The sequence below is a fragment of the Caloenas nicobarica genome, chromosome 21, assembly GCF_036013445.1.
Source record: "Caloenas nicobarica isolate bCalNic1 chromosome 21, bCalNic1.hap1, whole genome shotgun sequence".
Classification (NCBI taxonomy): domain Eukaryota; kingdom Metazoa; phylum Chordata; class Aves; order Columbiformes; family Columbidae; genus Caloenas; species Caloenas nicobarica.
In genome coordinates this window covers 2633573-2648113 of record NC_088265.1, presented here as the reverse complement: position 1 = coordinate 2648113, position 14541 = coordinate 2633573, and the positions used below count along the sequence as shown (strand labels likewise).

The following is a 14541-nucleotide window of genomic DNA, read 5'->3' as shown; positions in this document are numbered from 1 at the left end:
TAATTGATATTAAAAAGATGCATCCCGAACTAACACGGCATCTTTACTTTTGTCTAGTCTAACATAGTGTTTCAAATCTTTCCTACCCCAGTGAGGATTAGAACAAAGTTATCTGGAGACAGCTTAAGTTGCACCAAAACCCAGCTTGTACTCTAAATGTGGGGAGAGGGACGGGACAGGACAGGGAGGAAGGGACAGGACTTTTCCTTTCGATGACTGGGAAGGGCAGTAATAAACGGGGTGAAAGGCAAATACAGATTACACGTTAACATCCAGAAATATTGAAAGATTGTTTAAAAACTGTTGATAGCTGACACTCTACATATTTAGCACGTGCCACTGATTTTTTTTCCACAGTACCTGGGCACCCAGAAGCTACACATGGAAACAGCAGTCCAATGCCAGAATACTTTTTTATTGTGAAATAGTTACACAGAACTTCCTAGAGTAAGGATAGCCTTACTGGGTGAGTTACCAACTCAACGCTATTGCAGTAAGTGCATCAGTACAAGGGCAAGTGTGGTTCCATCGGACACGGTACGACCTGGTCGAAACAAGCTGCCAAGTTGGTTAGTATTTTAAAGCCTTAAAGTGCTCAAAGATAGCCGTTTCCTCCACAAGACTACCGAAAGGTTCTCTAATTTTGACGCTAGTATTAACCACGTTCAGGGAAGATGTGTTTTGGAAGCAAAACCCTCACGCCAAACAACAGAAGCAGTGCTATGAGAAGCGCTAGGTCAGTAAGTCATTGCATGGCAACAGGATCAGACACTTTCTTCAGTTAATTTTACCTTTGTAGGAACTGTAAGAAATAGAGATCAGTTTCTGTAGTTTGTATATAAACCCAACTTGTATATAAACCAACATGTCAAGAACAGACATACCAAAAATTTCACAAATCATCAAAAGTGCTGTGCTTTCTCTTTACTTTTTTTTTTTAAGCAATTAAAATGACGTGGGAAAGTCACTTTGCAAGTCTTCTACAAAAGCATCACTTTCTGGTGGAGATTAGAGATAAAGTAAAAGTAGGGAAATAACACTGACCAATACAGTTCAATCTTATTATGTTCCTGGAGGAATTTCATTCTGACTTGAGGAGATATTCAATATCTCTTTACTTAAACAGAAAGAAGTGGTAGACCACTGGTACAGGTTGTACTAAGGGGTTAAAATACAACTTGAATTTTGCATAATCTGTGTAAAAAAGATATGCTTGACATTTTGGAATGTCACCTTTCTTTATAGAATTATAGGCAAGATTTCTCCAATAAAACATAAGCCAGTTATAAAACTATAACTTCACATCAAAATTTTAAAAAGTTGTTAAAAAAACGTTTGATTATATACATATCACACAGAAGAGCCTGCATGATCCTGTGGATTGTGTTGCTGATCAGACTCTATTTTAAAACCTGGAAGGGGCTGGGCCACCTGATCTGGTTGCACAAGTCCTGATATTGAAGAAACAGAGGAGGAGAGCAGCCCTGTCGTGAGCTGCGTGTCTAGACCTGCTTCTTCCGCCTCTATTTTGACACTCGCGCACTGGGGCTCACCTGCCGACTCTGTTTTTCCAGGAACACTACTGTTCAAGCTTGAATTGCTTTCTGCGTTTTGAGAAGTGTCCCCCACAGGGTGATATTGTTTAAGTCTGATGTGCCAGGCTAAGCTGCAGACTGCTGATACTGTTTTGAACTGATGAATGACATTTCTAGGGATGAAGTAGATGTCATTGTCACACAACTGAATCCTAGCATAGCGAATGCCTTCCCGTCTCATTTGGTTTAGTTTGGCTTCATCCACCCATTGAACACACTGAGAGGAGGAAAGATGGTAAAGTTAATGGTATACTCTGTTTAAACAATTCGGTATCCACCTATTTTCAACATACTTCATGTCTAAATCAGAATGTTTCTGTTTAACTGGTAAAACTTCAAATTTAAACTATATTTTAAAAGTCCAGCTCTCATTTATCTAATGTGCAAAGGACAACAAACAGGTAAGAGCATTCTACAGTTATAGCTGAAAACAGCAGGTCTGATGTGGGGCTGCACTGTTCTGGCTGACGGGACTGAGTTTAGATGCCTTTGCATCCTAAAATATCAGTATATTAAAAAAAAAAAAGCAGAAACAGACACACATGGCTTCTTAGTCAAGTTCTAATTCTTTCTAGAACACATATCACGCCTCACAGCATAAATCCCAGCTTGGGATCCCCCATCACTGGGAAAGATTCGATACCTGTGACACTGGAGGTTCGTGCAGGTCCAGCTGAAGTCTCTGCACAACATCAGTGAAATCTTCAGCATGAAAACAAACCACATCTTTGGTTATACGAGGCTGGTCACTCCTAGAAAGAGGAGAATCCCAGGACTTTTTAAAGAATTTGAGGTAAAAGACACTACAGCTCTTTCCAGCAGAAAGTTTCATTGAACCAACAACCTACTTCAGTTTCACATCCCTCTCAACACACAAATTATTTTGAAAAGGAGGTATAATTCACAGATTTCTCTTTCCCCCCTCCCCCCTCTATTTTTCTTCGTTCCTGATGCATGCACAACAGAAGTGATGTTTTCATGGACAAATAATACTGAAATGGACAAGAACTACGTTCAAATTGCCACTAAAGTTCTCTGTATGTTCTAGGAACCACAATTAGCCTTAATTCTTCCATTCTATAGTTAGAATAATTCTGTATTAAAGGCAAAACGTAAAGTAACAATAACTCTGAAACCAAAGCAACAAGGAGCTGGGTTTTATTCAATAGCTGTGGATCAGAGTAAAGGAAGTTCTGGCACGTTTTATTCAAATGAAAACCTAACGATATTGCTAATGATGCTATCTAATTTCTACTGTAATTGCTAGAAATAACAATGATGCAAGTCCATTTCTGTGCAAGGTCAATAGCAACGTCCCGGGGACATGAAATGAGGAAGCGCTGTAGCTATGAAATTACTGACATTGATTTCTTAGATTGCTCTTGCAGAAGTTAGCATTAATATACCTACTCAGGAAAAGAACAATCCCAGATGATGGCACAGGCAGGGTGTCTTAAGGCTTATTTTTCTGCCACTAAGATTTTCCACAAATCTACTGCCTCAGGAGAGGGAAAAATAAGAAGTATGTAGCTTGTATTTTTCAAGCTCTAGACAGCATTTCTCTCATTACAGGGTTTAAACCATTTCTTTGATCAGGCTTGTTTTCCAATGTTGTGGGTTTTGGTTTGTTTGTTTGGGGTTTTTGTTTGTTTGCTTTTTAAAAAGAAAAACTGTTTGGAATCACCCCCTCCTAGCAGGCCAGTGGCATTTTGGTGGCACTCACCATTCCCCAAACTGCACAGCCTTCAGCACACCCACCGCAGCTGTGCTCTGCCAGTCAAAGCCTTGGCCCACATGGTCAGCGTGAGCTCTTGTCCTGTCCTCAAACAGAACCTCACGGGGCTCGCTGGTCCGAGGTAGGTACTGCAGATTCTTTATTTCATTCATTGACCTGCAACATGATAAAAAGACATATTAAAAAAAAGTTTCGGACAACTCAAAAATAAATACTCGTATTAAAATAATTTTTAAATGTTGTGTGCTGCAGGCTTCAAAAATCAAAGAGCAAAGCGCTTCCCTCTGATTTCTTCTAGGTGTCTATTCGACAATAGAAGATTGAAACAAATACAGCAAAGTACAATTCAGGTTATGAGATCAAACTGCATAAAACAAATCCAATCACCAAAAAAAAGAGTCTTCGTTCACCTGTGCTGAAATAATTCTTTCAGGAAATTAATGGTATGTAAAATAGAGCTATTTTAATAGATACTGAAGTTTAGTTATTTAAGAGTAGGTCCAAAAAATATGCATTAAATTACAATTGAAATATCCTTCCAATTCTTTATCTCCTAAAATTTGTTCTACAGCACACTCTTTCTGTGAAAGACAGCACATACATACATACACCATGATACTTCCTGAGATGACATTATTACAAGGTGCTTGAGCGCTAACATTAAAAAGCCACGTGAACCGGATAAGGATCTCTGCTGTTTTAGAGCATTTTTACCTGCCCTCTCCACCAAATTAGTTCTTTACACAGAAATAAGATGAATAAAACAAGTCTCCTGAAGAATAATAAAGAGGTTTCAGTCATAAGAAAGCATTGATCTAGGACATACTACCATGAAAAGTTGTGAAATAAAATAACCATCAGAAATAACATATTTGTCTTATCCACTGAACCAACTTGAAACAGAAAAGAAAATGAAAAACTTCAAGCTGTGAATTAGCCTTCTGAACAACTAGTTACACATAAAAGTATTTCGGTTTTGTTCTCAAATCTGACGCAGACATAACGGCAATGTTTTACCTTTAACACGGAAAGGAAAACAAAACATTACCGGCGCCGTTTGAATGGCGATTTTGGCATATCAGCTGTTGGGATCATCTGCTCTCCTGGTCTCACCCACATGATGGGACCATCGTCACTTTGTGACCTGCACTGAAGTCGAAGACTAGAAAGAGTACCCCAGGGCAGAGTCATCTGAAACAAAAAAACAAACCTATCCACAGAACACACATAACACAAGAGACTGGGCGAGATAGAAAAATTAAATGATGCCTTTGGTAAAATTGCTTCAAGTTTGCTGTCAAAAAGAACTGCATAGGAACTAACAAGTCAGTTCAACAGGTAAAATATATTCAAAACTAACTTTATTCAATCAGTTTTTAGAGAAGTAGGTTATTAGGTAGTGTATATATATATGATAAACTATTTTTTAAAAAAATATTTACACAACTGTAGCTACCTAATTCAGTACCTTTCATTTGGACACAGGAAAGAATGTACCTCTGCAGCCCAAACAATAAGCACATCAATAGAGAAAATACTTCATGGTTTCTTATTACTTGGAAATATACAAAACTTTGTAATTGTATAAATACCTATAGCGCTCTAAAAAAAAACCACACACCACGAGTTAGTGCTTACTCTGAGAAATGGAGATTCTTCTAACATATCTAGAAATTCCGGGAAGTAGTCCCCAACTTCTTCATCCACCGCTCCAACGAGGCTGATCTGCCGCATGGGTCCCGCTCTGTAGGTTCCACAGCAGTACGTTCGATTGACCTGAGTGGCCAGAAAGGGAAAGACAACACCAGCACAGCTTTAGTTTTGTTAAAAGAGATTAAAATTGATTAATACAATACACTAGACTGCAGCTGAGATGAAGCTTGGACTCGTCTACATCTATTCCATTGGAGATGCCTTTGGGAAGATGCACAGACTGTTTAGAACACGTGCGCGTAGAGTATCCCCTCCTGTCTGTGGCACTGACAGGAAAAACTTCTAAAGTTTGAAAAACAGCAAGTTAGCATTTGACCAATTCAGGAACAATTCAACACTTCCAGGCTGATTGGAAAAAAACATCACGTTTCACTGCGACTCGGTCTTTCGCCAGCAAACTCCAGCTCTCTACTCATTTGTGCACTTGAGTGTTGCTTCCATATTTCAAACCGTACATTACTGAACAGTGCGTGTTCTTCATTGCAGCATGTCCGGGAGGTCTTTCCCCTGTGACTAGAGTGAAAAATCAAGGGTTTATAACTTCATTTATAGATCTATGGATGAAGCAGCTTAGTTTTAAGTCTTGCAGTTTAGCCTACAAACCAGATGTAGTTAAATTACTCCATCAAGTAGTTAAAGGTAAATTGGGAGAGACTGATAAAGCAAGAGTTACAGCTACTGTTGCAACCATAGATATTCAGCTTCTTAATTACAGGAGTTTAACTCACTGTTATTTCCAGAGTCAGTCCTTTAGCTTCGTATATATGCAGCTGGCAGTTCTGCACTGATTGCACACACATTTTAATTAAAAACCAAGTAAGAGCCAAAAACAAGTTCACATGCAGCTTTACTGCTCAGCCCTAAGCCAAGTGTTGCACCGCGTCACCTTGACCTGCAGGTGTAAACCAGTGGTAAAGGTTCATTTCTAACATCAGTAAAGTGGAACAATTTCGCCATTAGCTAGAACGCAATTCAGAGCAGCAGTACTGCAAAAAACAGTAGAATTAGACTAGTTCTGCATACCTACAGGAGAAATAAGGACCAAAATACTCTGGTCATTAAGTCAGCTAAATTTCACTACCTGGTACTGTTAAAGTAAGTGGAGAAAGACTTTTTCCAGATGAGATTTGAAAACTACCTGTTGAGATTCACTAGCATTTCACAGGTGTTTATCATGAGTTGCATTATAATAATATGCAGTTTCTCCTTGTAGTGTTTTTAAAAGGAATGAAAAACTAGAAGCTTAAACATTTTTTTTTTTCAATGCAATGAAAAAATAGAAAATAATACAAGAGCTATAAAGGAGACACTAGAAATACTTTAAGGAAATCTTGGATTTCAATGTTTGGCTAGTTTTTAATAGAACTTAAAGAAATATATACACTCGAGTATTAAAACCAGGATGTGTTTACACTGAAAATATGTACCAAATTATGGCAATCCCCAGCAGGCCGTAGTATTCATCTCAAGAACCTCAACCACAGGGGGAGTAGTCTACTAGTTTAACATGCTGTAAAAAATTCCATCACATATAGTTTCTCTCTCATCCTTAATTGCTCCAGAGCAGCACAAATACCAATGCCACCGGTTAGGTTAGTGGTGTCAAGAATACAGAGTATGCAAAGACTGTGTGTGTAATAACAAGCATGCTCATGACCATAAAAAAAGAACAAGCACCTTACTCATGGGACACTAAACCGCCTGAGTGGAAAGGAAGCCCAGGAACCTGCTCACTGCACCTTTTTGCAAGCTACTCCAACCTTTCATTCGCCAAGAGCTCTAGATGCGCTCTTAACTCCAAACTAAAGCTTAGCTTTAGCACTGAAAAATTAGAACAAGCGAGACAGAGCCGACGCAAGCAAAACTCCAGAGAACATCGAAGCTCAAGTATTTTAATATACAGAAACCAACAGTTACACTACAACTACACATTGGAGCGCTCTGTTATAAACATTCCGTTTACATTATCCTCACTGCCCTGAGAAGAAGGAATTCACCCTGCAAGAGAGTTAATTATCACTAGATTTTTATGAAGTCTTCCAGATTAAAGTCCTTATTTTGAATTGGAGACGCTTCCTACTAAAATCCAGTTTGGCTGAAAAGGTATAAAAACCAGCTGAATGTTTTACAAACCAAAGGTCACATTAACTTTCAGTTAACTTGCAGTTTACAGATCCAAGTTGGATTCCTTGACACCAAGTCTTCAGGACTCAAGACCATCTAATGCTCCCAATCCCATTTCCACAGCGTGGTTCGGCACAGCAAACACACTCGTGTGTCCAGAAGGTTCAACCTAAAATGGTGCTGAGTATCTTCAATTAAAAATAAAAATCAGTATTACAGCATACAGCAATACTATAAACATGCTTCATCTGCAAAGGCATAAATACCAAGTGCTTTTGTATTGTACAATTTCTCATATGGGAAGGTCCAAAAGCAAAGCGTAGCCAATTTGTTCATTCCTCACCAGTGCTGCCAAGGAACAGCAGGAAAACAGTCAGACTTGCCCTCCCTGTGCACAGCACTTTAGCCTTCTCTATTTAAAGATAAGCTAGCTTGCAAAACTCAAGTTTCAGCAGCATGCCGCTACCACAGTTGAATCCACCATCAATTTAAATGCATCCTTAAACAAGATCCTTTACTAGCATCTATATTCTCTCAAGTCCTGTTCCAGCTGTCTGAAGAGTTGTGACCATTATACTTCTCTAGGTTTGCTCAGCATGTGAATCGCACTAACACGTTTTGGCCAGAGAGGATTAACCAGGTCACGCTGAAACTGGGTTTAGGGTTCGGTTGGCGTAAAACACCTATGTCAAGCCTCAATCGAGTTTAGACAGTACTTAAAATAGAATTAATTGAAATACCAAAACAGACTACAACCCAGTGAAGCCTCTTATTTATTACCATATATTCCTCACATAACTACTTATAGCATAAGCTATCCGTGTTCACAAGACATTCACCAAGAAAAAGTGTAATTTTAAAATATCCAGCTGGCACTATTTAGCCATTTTAGGGGGGTCATCACATGTACTCGAAGTAAAATAGAACGCAATAATGACTGTCAAAGAACACAGATAAATCACCAACACAGGAGACTTTCAAACCTAAGCTGCGTACATGTTTCACATCTGCATAAGCTTGATCCCAAGAGACAAATGCAAGGATTTATCATATGGTAATCTTGAAATTAGTGTAGTTATTAAGTGTTGCATCCATTTAAGTTACATGGAGATACAGCTTGAGAACTTAAGATAGTTTAAGTCTACTATGAAACTTGAGGCAGTACATAAAATCAAAGCCTTTTTCAAAGGCAATTAAAAGGCTATTCTAACCACCTCTCTGAAGTTGGGAAGTTTAAGCAACACCCAACATCAGCTACTGATAGAATTAAGATACTAAAAAAATTTTGTTTTGAATGATATACTGAAACCTGAGAATTAATGTCATTAAAAAAACACCACCACCAACTTGTTGAATCAAAAAAGCAGTGTTAGTATTTGCAATCTATACAATTCTTAATGACTTGCCTACTGTTTTGAACAATGTCAGTGTTCTCTCAATTCAGAAGATCAACTGGAAGTCTGCAAGAAGATGAGTGCAGATCTTTCTACATGTCACAGTTAGCAGTGCCCATAATGTGATTTACCAACTATTAGTGGGCACGAGAGACCTTTGTGTACAAACAGGAATAAACAGCACAGTAGCAGAAGCCCCAACATCATTTTTCATTTGCTTAGGGAAAAAAAAAAAAATGTGCCTCACCTATTTGAGGCCATCCCTGCTCTGGATTTCAAAAACTATTCAAGTCTAGATGTGGTGCAACTTATGTCTTTAAAGAGCTCTTACCTGAGAGTGAAAATTTGAAATCGTTGTTGTTTCAATGTCCTTCTTGCCCAAGATTTCCATTTTCACTGGAGTGTTTGGAAAGTTAAAAGCAAAGTAATCCAGGAAGTCTGGTAAATAAGCAGCTGCTCCATGTACTATGGCTAAAGCATAGTAAGCTGCGTTTTTATCGTTTTCACTGAATGACAATGCAAGAAACTCTTCTGCAAATCTCTCCATCTCCACTGGAGACAAAAATGAGAGTTCATCCATGTAAGCATGAAGGACCAGAGCACCGCCATTGGACTGATGTTCTTCATGAATGAAGTTACTAAATTTAGTGCCAGTTTTCAAGAAGCTGCTGCGAACAGAATGCTCCTGGTGTGTCACAAATGGTGTTTGTACTCCCTGGGGTATTCGATATTCCTGCATCCCCAAATTCAGTCTGCAGAGCTGCTCATCCTTCAGATACCTGAAGGATTCCTTGTTCATTTCTAAGTTATCACACTGTCCTTGAGACAGAGTCTCTTTGTCAATGCGAGTGAGTCCAGCACACACTGTCTGCACCTCCTTGTTGTACATCTTCAGGCGCTTTCCCCTCATATCTTCCCGGTGTTTCTTTTTCTTTTTTTTCTTTATCTTCTTCATAATGAGACTGTCAGCTCGCTGGGTTTTGCCATTTTCATCTGGTGTTTCTGGCAGCAACAATAAAGAGAAGATTAGAGTTCTGCAGCTGCAGCATATTCACCCCAAAAGAATTAGGAGCCCTCATTTGCTAAAGCCATCTATTCCCATGAAGACTGACCAATAGTAATACCTTGACTTTTGACTTACAAGACTTAATTATGCAACAAAATATGCAGTACATCTAGTTCTTATACAAAGAAAGCATTGAATTAAGGAAAACTTCTGAAACTCAAGCTTAATATTTTAGAAATATTTCAATTTTTAATATATTTATTAGAATACCTTTAAAAGGAGTCTGTATTTCAGAACAGCTGTAATTAAATCCATTAATAACTTCTGATGTTTAAGGCAGTGCCACGCAGAGGAAGTGAATAAACAAGTATGCGTAACATTTAAACATTAAGACTTGCATTACAGAACACTTTGCTGGATTTTGGATACACAATACAGAAGCAAAACAGAATGCAACTGAAGAGGTACAAGCGTTATTGACATTTAGAGGTAAAAATACTTAAAGCAGTTAGCTTTCTGGCCAAAAAGAAAATAATATTAGAGTGTTGATCTATGTATTAAAGGACCCAAGTCATCACATGCGCATCTTCAGCTATCTTGTCTAGTCTTATAGTTAACTATTCAGTTTTAATTCAGAGCTAGAAATTAAGAAGTGGTTGTTTATTTAAAAGGTTAACCAACCTGTAAAAGGCTAGAGGCTAAGAAATAAAATGTAAATAAGTAGTTCTGCTAGGCAAAATGTAATAGTTTAATTGCTCATCTTTTAGGAATAAAACCCAATTCAAGCAATACTTCGCACGTCACAATGGTAGCTAGAAATCTCAATGGTCCAGCTGTGAAAAAACTCAATTGCATGATTTCCATCTGCCTGAACCAAAGAACTATTCCTTGCCAACAATACACTTAAACCTCCAAGAACTGTGCTACCAGGAGAGGCGAGGGGATCAGAAGGATGTGCTGAAGGGAACACTGAGCAAAAAGTGCAATAGCTGAAGTTTTTCAGTTTCTCGCAGCACAGGGCTTTGTGTGAACACATCCTTTGGCTGCAAACCTATCACATTTGTATTCTCTCTTTAGTCTCTTGCAGCACTTGAAGATAAAGGAAAAAAAACACGTTGCACTGATCTATGAGAAAAGGTGTAATGATAAATACCAGCAGCTTTAAGTTATTTAACCTAACCAGAGTATTTAACTATACCATCACTAGTTTGGTCTTGGAGCTCTTTAGTAAAGACAGCTGGCCTTCTTAACAACCTGGTGTAATGAACAGAATTACTCATGAAGCAAAGAGTTGATTGCTTAACACCAACTTCATACAATTGTCTTAGGACCTGAAATACAAGTTTTCACAGGTCTTAGCCTTCGCAAACAGCAAATGCCTTTATTTTTATATTATAGCATGGGAAATCAGGAAAAGAGAGGTGGTATTGCTCATTTTGGCAAGTCAACTGAAACAGTTCTTTGAATGAGCTTTTCTGAAGTCTCAGAAGTTAAGCCTGCACAAGCTTACTCAATCACTAAGCTCTTGAGTGTAGATAACACTTTACTAACTGCAATGAATACACTAATCACATGGATCTTTGTTCAGGTGGGACCAGAGATTCCCAGCTGAAACTAAACAAGAATTTCATGCCACAGCTGAGGTGTTGGGTGTTCTTGTAGATGGTTCCAAGTTAATTTTTGGTTGTTAAAGGTGTCTTCTTTTAAGCATTTCTAATTTTCAATATAGTTTAAAAACTTCAGACGTGGACTAGTTTTAATACAGAGCACTTTCCTGTTTGAAGATATTCCCTAACAGCAGGCTACACTCTCGGCATTTTGGAATTTGCGGTGAACACTGGTCTGTTTTCAGGATAAAAGCTCTCCTGACTTCCATCCACTGGCCACAGCACAGTCCCCCTGCTCCAGTGAGAGCAGCCTCTGTGTTAAGTCAATAACCTCTCTATGAAGTGAAGCTAGACAGTGACATGGTAACGCCTGACAATCCTGAAGGAAATATAGTTTTAATTATTCCTTAAATAAATGGAAAGCCTCCAGTACCTCAAACACAAAGAAAACAATAACCAGGTCATCAACCTATGGGCTCCCACAGTGAGGTAGAACAGCAGCATCGGTAACTAAGCTGGTCTAAAACTATCGGACATCCCGTAACTGAACACACTAGTATCACTGTTAAACAGCAAAAACACCGGAGATATTCATTGTCACCTGTGGCCAAATGTAAGGATAGTATAGTCAAAGAAATAGGCAGCTTAATTAGATTATGCACAGAAATAAACACTGATAAAGACAGGAAAATAAATTCAGCCCTATCCCAAATGCCACTGGGACATGTAACGAAGAGCTTCACACTTCCAGTTGGCAACAGCTTTCCTGTGCAAACCTGGAATTCAGATGGTAATTTTAACAGTGTTTAAGCCTTCATTAAAAGGCCTCATTTGATCACCACGTTAGAACTGACATACACTGACACTCCCAATCTACACAGATACATCACTTCTGCAGTTTTATCAACGTTCAAACTGCAGTTTGAGATTTACAATCCAGTAGCTTTTATGGTCATTATTCAAACAGAGGTTTAGTAGCATTAAACAGTACTGAAAAGTCTCTCTACATAACAGTTTTCCCCACTGTTAAGACAGTACTATCTAGAGTTTACACTACAGACCTAACTTCAGCACGTGCATCTTTGGTTTCCTTGGCACAAAACCTTCACATGTACTCCTGGAGCATAATTCAAATCATAATATTTTTATTACAGCAGCTTTTGCAATTGCTTTTTATCTATGTTGTTCTCACCAAGAGGCTTTTTACTATCAGAAATTTGTGAGCAGAACGAAGAGTCATTCCGTACTGTTAAAAAAAAATAAATTAAAATGACAACACACACCACCACCTACCCCCCATCCCAAAATCCAGAGACGTTATGGTCTTCCTATTAGAGAAACCTCAGGGCATTTAGAAAAACAAACAGCAGCTTCTCAGCTCTACTATATGCTGAAGCAAGGACAGGAGGCAGGAAGCTTTACTACCAAAGCACTTGTACGTTGAACCTGCGATGAGGGCAGCTCCGAACAGCAGCACCGGAGAACGAGCAGCTCCCCGGAGCTGCCCCTGCCCGCAGGGTCCCCCGCAGCACCCCCGGCTCCCCGCGCCGGGCTCCGCGCTCAGCCCACAACGGGCGGAACCGCCGCGCCCCGCAACGCCGGGGGCCGACACGGACCCTGCGCACCGCGATGCGCCCGGGGCTCCGAGCTCTTTCCTCCGCTCCCGCCTTCGCCCGGGCGGGCGAGGCCGAGCCCGGCCGGCTAAGGCGGGCGGCGTGCGAGGCCGCCGCCGAGGGACGTGGCGGGCGGGCTCCGCCGGGGCCGATCCGCACCGGCCCAGCGACCCCCGTGCGCCCCAGGCGGGCGCCCGCCCGGGTGCTCGGGCGGCCCCCCCCGTCCTCACCTCGCTTGCTGGGCCGCCCGGCTGCCCCGTCCGCGGGGCTGCCCCGCCTCGCCTTCTGCGGCTGCCCGGCGGCCAGGCGGCCGGGCTCGGGGCCGGCGGCGGGACGCTGGCGGTGGTGGTGGTGGCGGCGCTCCTCGGGCGGCGGCAGGCTGAGCGGGGAGAACGTGAAGAGCCCCGCGGCGGCGGGCAGGCCGGGCAGGGCTGCCGGGGGCAGCGGCTCCGCCGGGCCGGGCCCCGCCAGCAGCGGCTGGCTCAGCCGGGCCCGCTTGCCGCCCGCCGCCTCGCCGGGAGAGGGGCCGCCCCGCCGCCGCCGCCCGCCGCCGCGAGGCCGGCCGGGCCGGTCCCCTGCGGGGAGCGGGGCCGGCTCCTCCGGGGCCCGGGACACTGCGCGCACCGGAGCGACCTGCGCAGCCATTTCACAGGCTCCCTCACACACATTTAAATGGCCCGAGCGCCAGGCGGCTCCGCGCACGCGCCGCGCGGTGCCCGCTGGGAGCTGTAGTTCGAGGGCGGGGCCGGCGGGAAGTGTAGTCCGCGCGTGTGCGCATGCGCGCGGGGGGGGCGCCGGGCACGTGACGCGGGCGGCGCAATGAAAAAGCCGCAGGTTGCCCCAAAAAAATTCTCTGCACCCCGCGGGGGACGCGCACACCGGGCTGCTCCCTGTCGGTGCAGCAAACCCGCGCAGGGCGATAAATAAACTTTTTTTTTTTTTTTTTTTTTAATACGGCGTTTCTCGCGCGTCATAGAACGCTTCCCCGGTTAAATGCACAATCAGTGAATTTTGGTGCAAATTCCCGCGCGAAAGCCTCGTAAAACGTGAGACAAAACCAGCGGGTTCGCCCCCCAGCCCGGGCCTGCAGCGCTGGCTGAGCGGGGTTTCACAACACGGAAATATTTGCAATAGGAATATAAATCGGATAACAGCTTTTGTTGGTTTCTGCGGTTGAAAAAAAACGATTGGTTTGGTAAAAAATAAGACAAGCTGGTCCTGGGCCGCCTTGACGACTGCTCCAACTAAAGTAGCTTGAAACCAGCTTGAGGTCACTGTTCCGCTGTGGGCAACGGGTCGTCCTCTCAGCCAAATTCCCCAAATCCCACTTTGGTTTTTTCCCTCTCTGCAGGAAGATAATCATATAAACGCCTTTGTCAACCCCCCTGAGGATATAAATAGCAGAGGAACCTGTCCAGAAATTTCATCTGAAATTTTGTGCTGGAGAGCCACACGTTCTTAAAAAACGGCATTGCTTTAAAAATACAATGATATTTTGGTTGCAGTGAAGATACGCAGATGCTGTGTCTGCACGACCCAGAGTCGTGTTCTGCTTTGGTCCCGTATCGTGTCCAATAATCTTCCCTGGATCTTGCGACCAGTTCACACTTTGGTTCAGAAAGCTCCAATCCATCCTTTTGAAGTGAATACATTCCAAAACACAACAAAAATATCTATTCCCGGGTTTTGTTTCCATCCTCTTGTAAATTAACTGAAAGTGCTTAGCTGCTGGTGCTTCTATATTCTTCTTTACT

The 14541-nt window shown here is 41.9% G+C and overlaps 1 protein-coding gene across 1 annotated transcript; it reads right to left on the bottom strand.

Moving 5' to 3' along the window:
• Window positions 1-394: 394 nt before the first annotated feature.
• Window positions 395-13432, bottom strand: RSBN1 (round spermatid basic protein 1). Its single transcript, XM_065649714.1, has 7 exons — window positions 13018-13432; window positions 8893-9563; window positions 4969-5106; window positions 4379-4521; window positions 3319-3486; window positions 2239-2347; window positions 395-1812 (listed from the first exon to the last, which is right to left on the bottom strand). The coding sequence occupies exons 1-7, from the start codon at window positions 13430-13432 to the stop codon at window positions 1351-1353; spliced, it is 2106 nt and encodes a 701-aa protein (XP_065505786.1). The 3' UTR covers window positions 395-1350.
• Between the last annotated feature and the right edge of the window lie 1109 nt (window positions 13433-14541).

Excerpts from the sequence above, each read along its gene's own strand:
- RSBN1 (XM_065649714.1), bottom strand. The coding sequence starts at position 13,432 with ATGGCTGCGCAGGTCGCTCCGGTGCGCGCAGTGTCCCGGGCCCCGGAG. Across the intron at positions 9,564-13,017 it reads CGGGCGGCCCAGCAAGCGAG|AAACACCAGATGAAAATGGC; the intron begins GTGAGGACGGGG and ends TGTTGCTGCCAG. Across the intron at positions 1,813-2,238 it reads ACGAACCTCCAGTGTCACAG|TGTGTTCAATGGGTGGATGA; the intron begins GTATCGAATCTT and ends TCCTCCTCTCAG.